General features: G+C 42.7%; 1 protein-coding gene and 1 long non-coding RNA gene across 2 annotated transcripts in view; one reads left to right on the forward strand and one right to left on the reverse strand.

Annotated features, from left to right (window-relative positions):
* The window catches only part of PRPF39 (pre-mRNA processing factor 39), a 33,488-nt gene extending 17,965 nt beyond the window's left edge, over positions 1 to 15,523 (reverse strand). Inside the window, exons 1-6 of the mRNA XM_038407850.2 lie at positions 15,200 to 15,523; positions 13,837 to 13,962; positions 13,070 to 13,188; positions 12,394 to 12,561; positions 3,918 to 4,083; positions 3,105 to 3,212 (exon numbers count right to left, since the gene is read on the reverse strand). Of these exons, the coding sequence (XP_038263778.1) occupies positions 3,105 to 3,212; positions 3,918 to 4,083; positions 12,394 to 12,561; positions 13,070 to 13,188; positions 13,837 to 13,962; positions 15,200 to 15,523 (1,011 nt within the window). The remainder of the gene's footprint in view (positions 1 to 3,104; positions 3,213 to 3,917; positions 4,084 to 12,393; positions 12,562 to 13,069; positions 13,189 to 13,836; positions 13,963 to 15,199) is intronic.
* Positions 6,257 to 13,912, forward strand: LOC122460526. Its single transcript, XR_006281885.1, has 2 exons — positions 6,257 to 6,676; positions 11,414 to 13,912. It is a non-coding gene; the product is annotated as an uncharacterized LOC122460526 (long non-coding RNA).
* Positions 15,524 to 16,419: the final 896 nt, after the last annotated feature.

Consider the following 16,419-nt stretch of genomic DNA (forward strand, 5'->3'; position numbering starts at 1 on the left):
TTGACTTTAGCAAAGCTTTTGACACGGTCTCCCACAGCATTCTTGTCAGCAAGTTAAGGAAGTATGGGCTGGATGAATGCACTATAAGGTGGGTAGAAAGCTGGCTAGATTGTCGGGCTCAACGGGTAGTGATCAATGGCTCCATGTCTAGTTGGCAGCCGGTGTCAAGTGGAGTGCCCCAGGGGTCGGTCCTGGGGCCCGTTTTGTTCAATATCTTCATAAATGATCTGGAGGATGGTGTGGATTGCACTCTCAGCAAATTTGCGGATGATACTAAACTGGGAGGAGTGGTAGATACGCTGGAGGGGAGGGATAGGATACAGAAGGACCTAGACAAATTGGAAGATTGGGCCAAAAGAAATCTAATGAGGTTCAATAAGGATAAGTGCAGGGTCCTGCACTTAGGATGGAAGAATCCAATGCACCGCTACAGACTAGGGACCGAATGGCTCGGCAGCAGTTCTGCGGAAAAGGACCTAGGGGTGACAGTGGACGAGAAGCTGGATATGAGTCAGCAGTGTGCCCTTGTTGCCAAGAAGGCCAATGGCATTTTGGGATGTATAAGTAGGGGCATAGCGAGCAGATCGAGGGACGTGATCGTTCCCCTCTATTCGACACTGGTGAGGCCTCATCTGGAGTACTGTGTCCAGTTTTGGGCCCCACACTACAAGAAGGATGTGGATAAATTGGAAAGAGTACAGCGAAGGGCAACAAAAATGATTAGGGGTCTAGATCACATGACTTATGAGGAGAGGCTGAGGGAGCTGGGATTGTTTAGTCTGCAGAAGAGAAGAATGAGGGGGGATTTGATAGCTGCTTTCAACTACCTGAAAGGGGGTTTCAAAGAGGATGGCTCTAGACTGTTCTCAATGGTAGCAGATGACAGAACGAGGAGTAATGGTCTCAAGTTGCAATGGGGGAGGTTTAGATTGGATATTAGGAAAAACTTTTTCACTAAGAGGGTGGTGAAACACTGGAATGCGTTACCTAGGGAGGTGGTAGAATCTCCTTCCTTAGAGGTTTTTAAGGTCAGGCTTGACAAAGCCCTGGCTGGGATGATTTAACTGGGACTTGGTCCTGCTTTGAGCAGGGGGTTGGACTAGATGACCTTCTGGGGTCCCTTCCAACCCTGATATTCTATGATTCTATGATTCTATGATTGCTGATCTGTTCATTCCCTCCAAAGACCTGGCACTAGCCCCTGTCTGAAGACAGGATACTGGGCTAGAATGGAACATTGATCTGACCCAGTATGGCCATTCTTATGTAAAAATTTTGATCAGGATCCTCAGATCAGGCATGGCCACTTTGCACGGTACTGACAGCATACTATGGTCCCAAAAGGAAGCATTCACCCTGGTGCAAGGGTGATCCTGCACTGGTATATAGCAAGCCCTGTATACCATACACCCTCTAATCTGCTGGCATGGCAAGGAAAGGGGGGAAAGTCCCATGGTCAGACCTCCCCTCTAGTTTTTGAGCCTTTATGGCTACTACAGACCACTGTAAGGTCGTACAGACCTTGCGCTGCTCAAACACAGAACAGAGAACTCAAAAACAGACTAGAATCTGTGCAATGCACGAAAGAGCTTAATACACCTTTACACACTGCCTGACTTACTCTTATTTGCTCTGGAGTACCTTCTCCACTGTTTTGTTCATGATGAGCTTTCCATTTAAAATCATTTTTTTTCCCCCATAAGAATATAAGAGCGGCCACACCGGGTCAGAACAAAGGTCCATTTAACCCAGTATCCTGTCTTCCGACAGTAGCCAGTGCCAGGTGCCCCAGAAGGAATGAACAGGGAATCATCAAGTGATCCATCCCGTCGCCCATTCCCAGCTTCTGGCAAACAGAGGCTAGGGACACCATCCCTGCCCATGTCACAATGTCCATGTGAAATAATAAAACCACTAGTTTAAACCTACAGAAAACTACTGCCAGATAAAGAGCAGCAAGAGCAGGAATTCCCCATGTCTCCCATTCCCTTTAATGAAACGTGAATGTCACAGCCCAATTTGAGACCACTTAAATGCAAACATTAGACATAGGCAAGTTCTTCCTCTTTAAAAACAAAGAAAATTGAAGGCAAGAATAATGTCCTGTTGTTTACATGGTAAATGTATGAATTCAGAAGTTGAAGTTCCAAAAGTAACTCTGCTTCACTGAATATATACAATTTCATATGCCTATTTTGATTGAATACTTAGTTTAATTACTGTTTGTTATAAAGCATGCAGCACAACTTGGTGTGATTGGATGAATAGTTAGTTCAGGGGTAGGCAACCTGAGGCACCTGAGCTGATTTTCAGTGGCACGCACATTGCCCGGGCCTTGGCCACCAGTCCAGGGGGCTCGGCATTTTAACTTAATTTTAAATGAAGCTTCCTAAACATTTTAAAAACCTTATTTACTTTACATACAACAACAACATTTTAGTTATATATTATAGACTTATAGAAAGAGGCCCTCTAAAAACGTTAAAATGTATTACTGGCACGCGAAACCTTAAGTTAGAGTGAATAAACGAAGACTCGGCACACCACTTCTGAAAGGTTGCCGTCCCGAGTTAGTTTTTGCCCGTCTCAACAGAATTTCACAACTAAAATTCCCAACAGAGCAGTATCAGATATTTGCACCTAATTGCACTCTTTATAATTTCTATCTTGCTGACAACTTAATTTTTAAATATACTATTATAAGAAGCTTTTGTTTTTATTGACTAGTTTTAATTCTGCAATATTCCACATTTATGAAGCAGTACCATCTTTCTTATACATGGTACGAAAGACACTATATATAAAGTTTACATACTTAGTAAAATGCATTTTCCCCACGTTGCCTCTCTCAAAGTAAAACTTATTACCTACCTCACAGGGATGCTGTGAGAATTAGTTATTAATGTTGGTAGAGTTTTAAAAAAGTACTCTTACTGAAGATGGGAAAACCAAGGAAATGAGGGTAAAACCATTTATTTGCCCAAAGCTTTACAGTAATTCAGTCAGAATTAGAAACACCAGGAGTTTCTGGTTCCCAGTCCCATGTTCATGCCTTTAGACCACGCTGCCTTTCATACAAAAAAGGCTATCACAAGAAAACTTACTCCTTCTTCAAAGGTCCACCTCTTGCTGACTTCATGTTCATTGTGATTGAACATTTCTTGATGAATCTCTTGGATTCTATGTCTCATGTTTTCTATTTCAGTGATTAGCTAAAGATACAGGATAAAAGCAAGTGATTAATACTGGTCTGAAAACTATCAAGTTTACAATTGTATTATTGATGTGATCTGCATAAATTAAAATATAAAAGATACACAGCTATTTCAGGTGCTGTCCTGAACAAGTGGGATAAGAGTGCATATTGTCTTAGCTCTCAGTGTAATGGCCCTGAGGAGGTCTTGGATCCACTGGTCCGCCTCTTAATTTCTGAAGTGATATTAATCTGACATGTGTCATATCCAAATAGGATTCCATCTCTAGTTTGGTACAACCCCAAATGGGCCCTTTTTTCTAGCTGGTTCCACACTTTTGCATGCCCTTCAAGGAGCACGGATCTGCACAAGCCATTACTAAACAAATAAATAAAAACTTCACAAAACATGCCGTAACGCTTACCCCATTTATCTGAAAGAGTCAACATTCTGCTAAAATTTTGTAGATCACTTAAGATTAAAATGTTAATTGCATTGCTTTCAAACCTAAGTAATCTAAGGGAGATCTCTTCTTGTCCATACAGCCAATCACAACTAACTGCTGCTCTTTGCCTCACATGTAGGAGATGACACTCTACATTATGGGATCAGCTCAGCCAAAAACATAGTACACTACGTGCAAATAAAAGAAAACTCTCCTCTCAGCAGAAGCAGATAGAACAAACATGCAAAGGTGTTCCTCAACCTCGCCCGCACATTTACCTTTGCAGGGTCAGTTATGTCCTCAATTCCAGAAGGAAGGTCATCTCCGGGTGGTGCATCATCCCCACTATGGCCATTGACAGATGCCAATTCCCGGCGCAGCTGAATAAACTGCTCAGGAGTTAGAAGGTCTCGAGGCAAATTATTTTGTGTGTGTTCTTTAAACCTGCAAAAAAAATAGGATTTGTTCACCTAACAAATACACATTTTTTACGTGTTATATTTTAAAAAATATACTCACTTATTCTAAGTTTCAGAGTAGCAGCCCTGTTAGTCTGTATTCGCAAAAAAGAAAAGGAGTACTTGTGGCACCTTAGAGACTAAGGAATTTATTTGAGCATAAGCTTTCGTGAGCTACAGCTCACTTCATCGGATGCATTCAGTGGAAAATACAGTGGGGAGATTTATATACACACCCAGAGAACTTGAAACAATGGATTTTATCACACACACTGTAAGGAGAGTGATCACTTAAGATGAGTTATTACCAGCAAGGGGGGGGGGGGGGAGGAAAGAGGAAAACCTTTGTGGTGATAATCAAGGTGGGCCATTTCCAGCAGTTAACAAGAACTCTGAGGAACGGTGGGGGGAGAAATAACATAGGGAAATAGTTTTACTTTATGTAATGACCCATCCACTCCTAGTCTCTATTCAAGCCTAAATTAATTGTATCCAGTTTGCAAATTAATTCCAATTCAGCAGTCTCTCGTTGGAGTCTGTTTTTGAAGCTTTTTTGTTGAAGGATAGCCACTCTTAGGTCTGTAATCGAGTGACCAGAGAGACTGAAGTGTTCTCCAACTGGTTTTTGAATGTTATAATTCTTGACATCTGATTTGTGTCCATTTATTCTTTTACGTAGAGACTGTCCAGTTTGACCAATGTACATGGCAGAGGGGCATTGCTGGCACATGATGGCATATATCACATTGGTAGATGCGCAGGTGAACGAGCCTCTGATAGTGTGGCAGATGTGATTAGGCCCTGTGATGGTGTCCCCTGAATAGATATGTGGACAGAGTTGGCAACGGACTTTGTTGCAAGGGCAGGTTCCTGGGTTAGTGGTTCTGTTGTGTGGTTGCTGGTGAGTATTCACAAAGACGAGGACGTTACTCACCTTGTGAAGTAACAGAGGTTCTTCAAGATGTGTACCCCTGTGGGTGCTCCACTTTAGGTGTCATTGAGCCCCTGCACTCATAGCCAGAGATTTGTGATAGCAGTGCCCCAGTTGGGATGCATAAGCACAATCCCCGTCTCATGCCACTTCAGGAGGTTAACTGGCGCTGTGCGACCAACCCCCACATCCCCCCCCCCCCCCGTTCCTTCTCTACTGCAGAGAGTCTGTATATGATAGAATTCCGAAGCAGAGAGGAGGAGGGCGGGCAGTGGAGCACCCAGAGGAACACACATCTCGAAGAACCTGTTACCGCACAAGGTGAGTAACTTCCTCCTCTTCTTCGAGTGGTGTTCCTGTGGGTGCTTCACTTTAGGTGACTTCAGAGCAGTGCCCTCCGGTGAGAGGGGGCTTCGGAGTTGAAGTCATAGCAGATGAAAACAATGTACGACCAAACAGGGCATCAGAAGATATGTGCTGTTACAACACATAGGTTTCCGTAAACGTGTGCGGAGAGATCCAGGTTGTGGTCCTACAGTTTTCCGCAATAGGGATGTTGTTGAGAAATGCTATGGAGGTTGAAAGACTCCTCGTAGAATGCATACGGATCCCAGTAGGAGGTTGTCATTTATACTGGAGATAACAGAGTTTGATGCAGTCCAATATCCATTTGAATAGGTGTTGTTGGAAATGGTGTGCTCTTTACAGCATTCGGTGATCGAAATGAATAATTTTGGAGACTTGCGAAAAGATTTTATTCTATCAACATAAAAGGCGAGAGCAGACATCCAAGGAGTGTAGTCTGGATTGTCTACTCTGTGGTTTTGGAAAAAATGTAGGTAAGTATATAGGCTGGTTAAGGTGAAACGATGAAGCCACCTTAGGCAAAAGCTTAAGATGGGGTCTGAAGATACTTTATCTTTAAAAAAGATCATATAGGGTGGATTCCTCATGCGAGCAGCTAGTTCTAACTGTCTGGCTGATGTAATGACCACTAGAAATGCAACCTTCAGAGAGAGGTGTAGTAAGGAGCTTATAGCTAAGGGCTCGAAAGGGGGCTCGGTGAAGGCATAGAGGACTAGGTTGAGGTCCCATGGTGGGGTGGGTTTTCTCACTTCCAGATGGGAGTTGGAGAGACCATTTAGAATCATAGAATATCAGGGTTGGAAGGGACCTCAGGAGATCATCTAGTCCAACCCCCTGCTCAAAGCAGGCACAATCCCCAAATAAGAAGCGTTTAGTGATGGGATGCATGAAAGTAGAGAATCTGTCAACTTTATGATGAAATGTCATGATGGCCGACAGGTGTACATGGGTGGAACTCATGGAAAGTCCCATTTAAGTTCCAGTAGATAGCCTCCTTAACTCTTATTTTAGACTGACGTAAGTACAGTCTGTTTGCGTTGGTACCATGATTCAAATAGTTTCCATTTATGTCTGTAGGTGTGTCGGGTAGTTGCCCTACGACTGTTTAATATGTTTTGAACTTCTGTGGAACTTGTCATTTCAGATCCCGAGAGCCATGTAGTAACCAGGCTTTAAGATGAAGTTTTTGGGGATCTGGATGGAGGATGCGCTCTGCATCCTGCAACAGAAGTCGAGGCAGAAGGAGGAGCGTGCGTGGGGGACAGAGCGACATGTGGAGAAGGTAAGAGTACCATGTTTGTCGTGTCCATGTGGGAGCTATGAGGATCACTCTAGATCCATCTTGCTTTATCTTGTGGAGTACACGGGCTAGGAGGGGGGCATTCCACTTGATGAGGAAGGCATCGCCCAGAGAGTGTCGACAGAGTCCTGTTCTGGAGTAGAACTGGGGACATTTGAAGTTGTGTGCGGTTGCAAAGAGGTCTATCTTTGTGAACCCCCACATCTGGAAAAGATCTTGGATGACCTGTGTGTTCAGCTCCCATTCGTGTTCTTAATAAAACTTTCTGCTCAAGGTATCTGCTGTGTTGTTTTGTAAGCCAGGAAGGTACAAAGCTAAACATGGACATTGTGTTTGATGCACCATGCCAAAGATGCATGGCTTCCATACATAGGGAGTGTGACTGCACTCCTCGTCGATTTATGTAAAACATGGTGGCTACATTGTTCATGAGGATCTCTACCATTTTGTTTTGGATTAGTGGTAGGAAATGAGAACAGGCATTTTGAACCACTTGGGAGTTCCAGCAGGTTGATATGAAGCTAGGACTCTGCTGGAGACCAGCGGGCCTGTATAGAATGTGCTTCGAGATGTGCCCCCCAGCCTAGGAGGGATGCATCCGTGGTGATGGTGAGCACTAGCAGATTTTGCAGAAACTGCACACCCATGCAGACACTGGCCGGATTGGTCCACCATAGCAGGAAGTCCTTGACTGCATTCGGCATAGTGAGGAGTTTGTTTATGCTGTGCCTGTGGAGAGCATAATTTGTCCGTAACCAGGCTTGAATGCACTGCATGCGTATCCTTGCATATTGAATGACGAAGGTCGTGGCAGCCATGTGGCCTAGGAGTTGCTGGCAAGTTCTGGCAGACACCTGCAGGCTGTTCCGCGCTGTTAAAGTTTAAGGCGGTTAGAGTCAGAAAGTGTTTTGTTGGAAAAGAGGCAGTTGCTCTGAGTGAGTCAAGGTCTACTCCAATGAATTCCAGGCTTTGGACAGATGTTAGGGTGGACTTTTGTAAGTCCTAAGGAGATAAAGAGGTGTATTGTATGTTGGTCGGAACATATGGCTGCCTGCAGAATTGGTGCTTTCAGCAGGCAGTCATTCAAGTATGAGAATATCATTATTCCCTGTCTGCATACGCAGGCCACTACTATGGCGAGTACTTGGAAAATACTCGCAGTAAAGCGGAAAGGCCGAACGGTAGAACTTTCAGTACAAAGCGATCCTGTGCTATTGTGAACTGCAGGAATTTCCAATGTGACGGATGTATCGGTATATGAAAATATGCGTCCTGTAGGTCAAAGGCTGAGAACAAGTCCACTCTCTCTAATGTTGGGATTATGGTGCTTATTGTGACCATTTTGAATCTTTGTGCTTTTACAAACTTGTTTAGTTGCCGTAAATCTACATAGGTCTCCAACCTCCTGTTTTTTTCTGTGTGAGAAAGTAGTGGGAATAGAACCCCTTCCTGCTGTACTTGGTCGGTACGGGTTCTACTGCTCCCAGGGATATGAGATGGTTCACCTCTTCCTGCAGTAGATGTTCGTGTGAGGGGTCCCTGAAGAGGGATGGGTAGGGGGTTTGCACATAAGGGGGATGGAGTAACCAGTTTTGATGATTTCTAATACCCATCTATCATGCTGATGGACTACCAGATGGGGCAGAATAGAGAAGTAAGTGATCCCCAAAAATTTTGCCATTGACAGATGGTGCCAGCATTGAGAGAGATGGGATTCTCGAGCCCTCGACCAAGACTTCAAATCTACTGTCTAGCTGTTAATGGCTGAGAGTTAGTAGTCGAGGAAGCAGATTGTCTTCTCCTCGAAGTTTTCTTTTTCCACCCCGTTGGTCATAATACCTATTCCACTGAGTATACTGAGGGGGTTGGAACCGTTGAGGAGTTTGGTAAGTGGTCTGCCTTCTCTGGGCATCCACACACCTAGGAACAAGACACCGCAATGTGGCCCTCAAGTCTTTCAGGATATGCAATGTCCGTTTTGTCCACAAAGAGTTGGCGCCTTCGAAGGGTAAGTCTATGGTGGACTCACTGGCTTTGGGAAACCGGATAGATGAAGCCAGGAGGCTCTCCTCATAACGACTGCTGTTGCTATGGATCTTGCTGCAGAATCAGTGGAGTCAAGGGCAGCTTGGAGCAGTGTTCTGGTGATAAGTTGGCCCTCTGAGATGAGTGCTTTGTATTGATCCTTTTTGTCATCTGGAATAAAGTTTATAAATTCCGAGAGACTTACATAATTATTGTGATCATATTTTGCCAGTAGGGCTTCATAGTTGGCAATTCTCAATTGTAATGTCGCAGAGTATGCTTTACGGCTGAATAGGTTGAGCCATTTCCAGTCTTTATCATACAGGGTATTTCTATAGTATTGTTGTTTACCCCATTCATTCACCACGTCAATAACGAATGAATTCGGCATTGGATGTGAGAAAAGGAATTCGGTGTCCTTGGCTGGCATGTAATACTTATCAGACCTTTTACAGGTAGGTAGAATCAATGCTGGGGTTTGCCTGAACAACTTCACAGGGTCCATAATAGCATCATTCATGGAAAGGGCGACTCTGGATGAAGTGGATATGTGAAATGTGTCCACTAGCTTGTAGCGAGATTCCTGGACCTCTTCTAGGGAGATATCTAGGGAAGTGGCCACTCTCTTGTAGAGATCCTGGAACTGCTTGAAATCGTCTGCTGTGGTGGGGTATAATTATGTCATCTGGTGAGGAAGATGAAAATTGAATGTCAGCTGGTTCGTCTGGGTCCGAGAATTACTCCTGTTCTTGGGCCCCTTATTTGGAGATGGCAGAAGGTGCCTTTGATGGCAATATGGGTGGTTGAGGGCAGAGTGTTGGGTACTCCCTGTTGTTGCTGCTGTGAGTATGGAGCCCATGGGTGCCAGAATGGCCACTGCGGTTGGAAGGGCATGGTAGGCCCAACCAGGGTTTGTTTGTAAAGTTTACAGGGAAGCCTATGCTTAGGGGGAACTGTGTGGCGGGAGCAGCCACAAGAAAGGAAAGCTGTGGCGAGTGTCCGATATCCTCCTCTCCATTGTCCTCCTCACTAGAGAATTGCATTGAAAACTGTGGAGAGCTGAGTTGGCTTAGTACCGCGGTACCACTGGTGCTGAGGAGACTGTGGTACCAATGACACAGATAAATCTGTGAGACACAGGAACTGCTGTGACGTATCTGGTCTCAGTACCGGTGGGATGGTGGAGCTCAGTACCGTGTGCTGGAGTGAGCTTATCGGCGCAGGTGTGTGACTGGTGTGCCTAGTACCAGCAGTAGGTGGCAGCATTAGCGCAGGAATGCTTGATACCGATGGCTGGCTGGCTGGCTGGCTGCTGTTGGTGCCGTGGCATGGGATTTCAATTTCCCCTTAACGCCTGTGGCAGAGCTCGACTGCTTTGGAGCTCTGGGCTTCTTAGTACCATCAGGACGTGGTCTGTCAGCTGTTGATATGGCCGGTGCAGTCGGTAATGAGAGCATCTGGCCACTATTGGAGCGCCTTTTCTTGGCCTACTCCGGAATCAGGGACATGGTGTCCCGTTTCTTTGCTGCCCTCGACAGGTTGTTCAGGATCTTTTCCCGTGAAAGAAGGGCCTTTGTCCAAGGTGGCAGTCGGCGATTTCTGGCCAGGAGGGGTTCGTACCTCAGGCTCAGACGCCGAGTGAAGAGATTTCTCCATAAGGGAGAAACTTTAGCTGTAAATCCCTTGCCTTTCTCGTGTGGGCTTTCAAGTTTAGACAGTACGAGCACTTTCGCAGTACATGTTCCTCACCAAGACAGCAGACGCATTAAGAATGTCCGTCTGAGAGGGGTATTGAAAGCTGGCAGGTAGTGCAGTGTTTAAAACCTGGAGAGCCAGGCATGTCTCTGAGGGAGCTTATTCTCTCAGTGATGCGGAGAGATATAAAAGTATAGTGCCGCTGTGATCAGGAAGACTGGAAAATTTATGGTCCTATGAGGAAAATTTTTATTTATTTTTTAAAAGGACGGGGATAAGGTAGAAGGGGGGGGGGGGGAGTCTATTGTATTCTAACTAAGAACTACTGCTAAAGGGACAGGAAAAAATTATTTCTAGCTGTGAGGCGCTGCTGAGTGCTCCAACTTGAGCCAATGGCGGTAGAGAAGGAACTGGGGTCAAAGGAGGGGAGTTGGTCGTACAGCACCAGCTAACCGCCTGAAGCAGCGCGAGACGGGGACTGTGCATGTGCGGCCCAACCGGGGCACTGCTACCATAAATCTCCGGCTATGAGCACAGGGGCACATCATCATCTAAAAGTAGCACCCACAGGGACACCACTCGAAGAACCGACTATTAACACAAGAGGATGGTTTAAGAACCTAGAACTCTGCTGGAGATGCGACTTCTCACACTGTACATAATACATAGGTAATATCTACCAGGTGTGCAAAGCAGCTTCCTGTTTCAAAAGATTCAAGTACCATGAAGGGCAAACATTAAGGAGTGGCTTGTAACTGAATACCTGTGCAAACTGTGGTGGGAAAAGGCTACCTGCTCAGTGAATAGGACGGCACGGGATGTTAATTCTCAGAGAATGATCACTTGCTGGGAATTCCTAACAAAAAACTTCTTTAGAAACTACTAAGAAGACCGCTGTACCTCTTAACTAGAGTTTCTGGTTTTTAATGTTTTTACCCTATCCAAACACACACAGATATTTACTGTTTAAAACTGAATAAAGTATTTTTATTAAATTAGTTTATGGTACAAAACAGTTCAGCTGAGTATTGCAGCAGGATATGGAATCAGAAGTTGAACAACAAAACTTTCTGGTAAGATGCATCCTTTTCTGGGTTCATCACATTTTTCTTCCTGCTAACAATTCCCACACCTTCCTTTTTACAGAAAAGTTGGTCACAGGGAAATTTGTGAATTTTGACATTTTTGGTTTTTCCTCTGGACACCAGTTCCTAAACTTTGCTTCAGTGCTCCAAAGAATAAAAAGATCTCAGTCTGCACAACTCTCATTTGGGGGAAGGGATAACTCAGTGGTTTGAGCATTGGCCTGCTAATCCCAAGGTTGTGAGTTCAATCCTTGAGGGGGCCATTTAGGGATCTGGGGCTAAAATTGGGGATTGGTCCTGCTTTGAGCAGGGGGTTGGACTAGATGACCTCCTGAGGTCCCTTCCAACCCTGATATTCTATGATTCAGTTGTTTCACAGCTCCAGGCAATGCTGATTTAAATACATTCTGTCATTTAATACATTTTATTGTGTTGTACATTTTGCATCAGTTTGAAGTCTTGCTGCTCCAGAGATCACTTCCATGGCTCCCTAAAGAGAAGTCTCTGCCTATTCTTAATGAAGGTGAAAACATTTTCAGTCTCTAATTTTCTATTAGCCCTAGTTTTATTTATTTAAAGAAATGCTAGCGTGTGAAACAGTGCACTCATAGTATCAACGTAAGAACTACAATGTAGGTTATTAAAACACAGATGGTAGAATAAGACATACACAAATGTATTTGCTTATAATTAAGTAGTGAAGTTTACCCAGAAGCTTTGTTTTTTTGGAGCGCCAATCACTTTTATTACTAGCTTAAGAGTAATAACTTTCTAAGTTCCTGTTTGGATTGAACAATTTTGAGTTTTACAAAAATATTAAACATTTATTTATATTTACACCTATTTAGCACAGTTAATACTATGAAGTTAACCAAGGCTTTAAGTTGTCCTTACCTCTGGAAGTGATGGCTATAGAGCTGTGTTGGAATCCCCAGGATACGATCATATATAGCTGTAACTTCTCGTAGGTTGCCCTGTTCATTTTCCCAATTTATATACATTTCCCATAGTCTGTCAGAGCGGAAATCTGTCCCTGCAGCTAAGACTGCATGTTCATAGGCTCTGAAAAAATGTTTAACAGCCATTTCTGAATGTAGTACCTCTATTCAAGTAGCAAGAAGAATTAGGTGGTTTTTTTTGTAAGAGCCTTTGAATGTTTTATTTCGCTTTTACTGCATTCTTTTGGGGATTCAAACAATACATGTTACCAAGTATGTTCTCTAGATATTTGATAAATACAAGACCTTTTTAATAAGCAGCTCTACAGTGATTTTTCCTAATATTTTCACAATAAAAGGAATAAGGGCAACATAAAAATAAGCCATAAACAAGAAATCAAACCACTAAAACCCACGAGGAGTTTCTCTCTAAGAGCTTAGTCCCAAGGCTCTGAGGAGTGAATGGAACTATTTTATCAGACAAAAATGGAGACATTGATAAAGCTAGATGCTACTTCAGCTTTGCTCAAATGTGTAAAGATTTTTACTTCTTCATGTAGCTACATATCATTTACAACTGTGTTCATGTGTTTCTTCCTTTTTTTTTTAAAATATAAACACAACCAACTTACCCTCTTACAGTATTATTAGTTTCAGGGTCAATAGGATCCAGGGTCTCTTTTAAGAAGTTTATATAATGTATCCAAAGATCAACACTAAGAGGTATTGCCTGTAGCCCTCTCCGATACACCTATGAAGAGAACATCATAAACTGTACTTCAAATATTTAATAGCGTCCTAAGAGAGAGGCAACACTGTGTTATCCGGTGAACCTTAGAAATACTAATTACTGGAATTTTGTTTAAATAATCTACCATTACCATTTGGGTGGAGGTTGGATAGAACATGGCAATGTTCTGATCTCCACGTGCAGAGTCTTGATCTTCAAAGCGCAGCGGTCCCTGCATTCTGACCAGGTTGTGTGGGCAGGCTTTGGGGTACAGACCATAGGGCACAGACCCATTAGAGCATCACTGACAGCGTCTGACCAAAAATGCAATAAGATGTAGCAATTGTGACCAGCAAACCAACTATATTGTTTTGAAAATGAGAAATAAATGTAAGTGACAGAAAAGCCCTGCCCTACTTGTTAAGCTGCAGTGTAATACAGAGGCTTGCACTGCAAAGCTTGACAAACTGTAGAGGTTTAACGCACCTGCCAACAAAGAGAGAAAATATTAGCTACAAATGCCACAAAAAAAGTGACAAATGCAAACAAAATCCCTATAAATCTGACCATATATGGTAGGTACTGGCAGCCAAAACGACTTGCAGTGGTTTAGTCATCATTTGGCTTACAGGACCAAATGGTGATAGCTATATCCAGCTACCAACGTACCTCATCAGACTGTTTAATGTTGTCATGTCGCTTTTCAAGGTCTGCATACTTTTTCCAATATCCATAGCAATATGGATAATGTGTGAAAAATCTGTCAAATGCTTTCCTGGCAGCCAGCAAGTGGTTCTGTAAGAAATATATAACAGAACTATAACTTAAGTTCTTAAGAGAAAGAATTCATGCTCTTTTCTAGTTCTTTGAAACTAACATGGAGGGCACCATTCCAATTCAAACATAGAAAGCCATGTCGTAGTATCAGGTGCTTTTCCGTAGTTTTATAAATAACTTTGAATATACATGAGCACAAATAATTACAACACTAAGACCTAAGCTAACTTAAGTTACAGGTCTACAAAGTTGCAAGCAGGCACAGCTTAAGTATTCCCACACTACTCTGCTAGCATCTTCAATCAGAACCTGCTTCTTTCCACCTCAGCCACTGCACTTGATTCTTTAGACAGATGTTCCAATCCTCAGCTAGCTGTCAGTAGGGCTCTGAGTTTTCAGTGATTCTATAGACAATGACATCTATATAACTCATCAAGCCATGGAAACAAAAAGTTTCACACAAAACTAGGCTAGCATTTGAACTTTTATAAACAGACTGAGAAAAAGCCATTATCTGTTAATATCTGATGTCTGCATTACAACCTGCATCAGTTGTAACATTTGTTGTAACACCTGTAAATCATCATCTGAGTGCTAAGTACTGGACAAGCAATATTCATCTACTAGCTTGATTGTAATGCAAGTAAAATGAGTATGTCTTTGTAGCTAGGTGGAGCTGCTCTTTAAAAGGATTTTACAAGATATAATGCTATTTTAAAAATCTAATTAGAAAGTTTCACAATATTAGTGCTCTCAAGACTTAATCATCTTTATTTTTTCCTCTCAACTAGTTGAGGACATGGCACAATCACAACTAGCCACAAAAATTGGCCAGAGCTGCAGTGTTCCCATGCTCTGATTGTCCCTAACCCATGACTGCAGAAGTCAGGGCTGGATCACTCAATAATTGTCCTGTTCTGTTCATTCCTTCTGAAGCATCTGGCCTTACCCACTGTCAAGAGACAGGATACTGTGCTAGATGGACCACTGGTCTGACCCAATATGGCCTTTCTTATGTTCCCTTTTTTAAGGGGCTAGAATTCTACATGCATAAAGCACAGAGATTTGAGAGCTGAAGTCAGAGCTTGTACCCTTAAGAAAGAACATGGCCCAGTAATACAGTAGAAATCCAGAACCACTGTCTTGAAACAATATCTGCCAGGGACTGAAATACAACTTTAAATTCAAGACTGGAATTAGAGGACAATGCCTTAATTCATCCTTCTATGCATTTTGGGGAAAAAGATGTACTAACCTCCTGCTCTACGTACTGCAGCAGATATACCCAGCCTGTGAAATCCTGGGGATTCTCCTCTACCACTTTCCAGAACTTCTCATATTCAGGAGGGAAATGAGCCTCAACATCAGTCGTGTGTAAACTTTGAATATTTGGTATTCCACTCTCTTGTGTGGTCTCCTCATTTACATCAGGAGAGCTATCGGGAGACTGTTCCATCTCTGTGACACTCATAATCTCTGTACTAAAGTCCGTAAGCTGCTCTCCTGCTGCGTCAGTGCTGTTGACTGTGTTGTCATTACTTAGGTTACAGTCATCCTCTGTATGATCTGAGTTCTGCATAACTGCTGTTAATGTTGTTCTGTTGAATGATATCCTGTGGAAATAGATTAAAGGGTATCATCTTCTAGATGCCAGTACAATTGAGCTGTCAATTTTGAAATTGTCCTACTTGGTGTAGCAAAACATTCCATGTAATTCAACTGAACTACAGGAAGAAGGTAATTTTAAAAGATTTATAATCAATTCCATTTGCTTGTAAGAATATATCTTCTTTTAGAAGTAAAACATTATTAAATAACCAATAAACTGCTATGTTGCCTCTGATGAAATGAAAAGGAGTGCTCAGTATCTCACTGCAAGTAAAAGAGCTGGCAACTGTGTTCTCAGGTGCATCCACTATTTTTTAAATTAACTGATTTAATATGACTCTTCTGTACTGCTATGTAAAACCAAAAGAAGAAAGTTCACAGAAGCCTACAGCCTTCAGAAACAAAAAGGATTTTAACCGACAATGGAACAAATCTCTAGCTGTGCAACATAACTGACCATGGATTAATCCAAGTTAGATAAAGAATTATACTTGAATGAAGTGTGATAACGATGTTGGTCCCAGAATATTAGAGACAAGATATTACCTCACCTATCTTTTACTGGACAAACTTCTGTTGGTGAGAGAGAAGTTTTCAAGTTTAAACAGAGCTAACCTGAAGAAGAGTTCTGTGTAAGCTTGAAAGACATCTTTCTCACCAACAAAAGTTAGTCCAATAAAAGATATTACCTTACCAATCTTATTTCTCTAGTTATACTTGAACAGTTTACTTTCAACTATCTGAGAAAGCCTAAGTGCCTCACACATTCATCTGCTTTGTCACAAACTTAGACTTTCCACACTCACTAGCACCATTCATATTTACAGAAACACTGACAAGGATGGGCATTTCTAGACTTTTGGGGAG

Source organism: Dermochelys coriacea, chromosome 6 (assembly GCF_009764565.3).
Source record: "Dermochelys coriacea isolate rDerCor1 chromosome 6, rDerCor1.pri.v4, whole genome shotgun sequence".
Taxonomy (NCBI): domain Eukaryota; kingdom Metazoa; phylum Chordata; order Testudines; family Dermochelyidae; genus Dermochelys; species Dermochelys coriacea.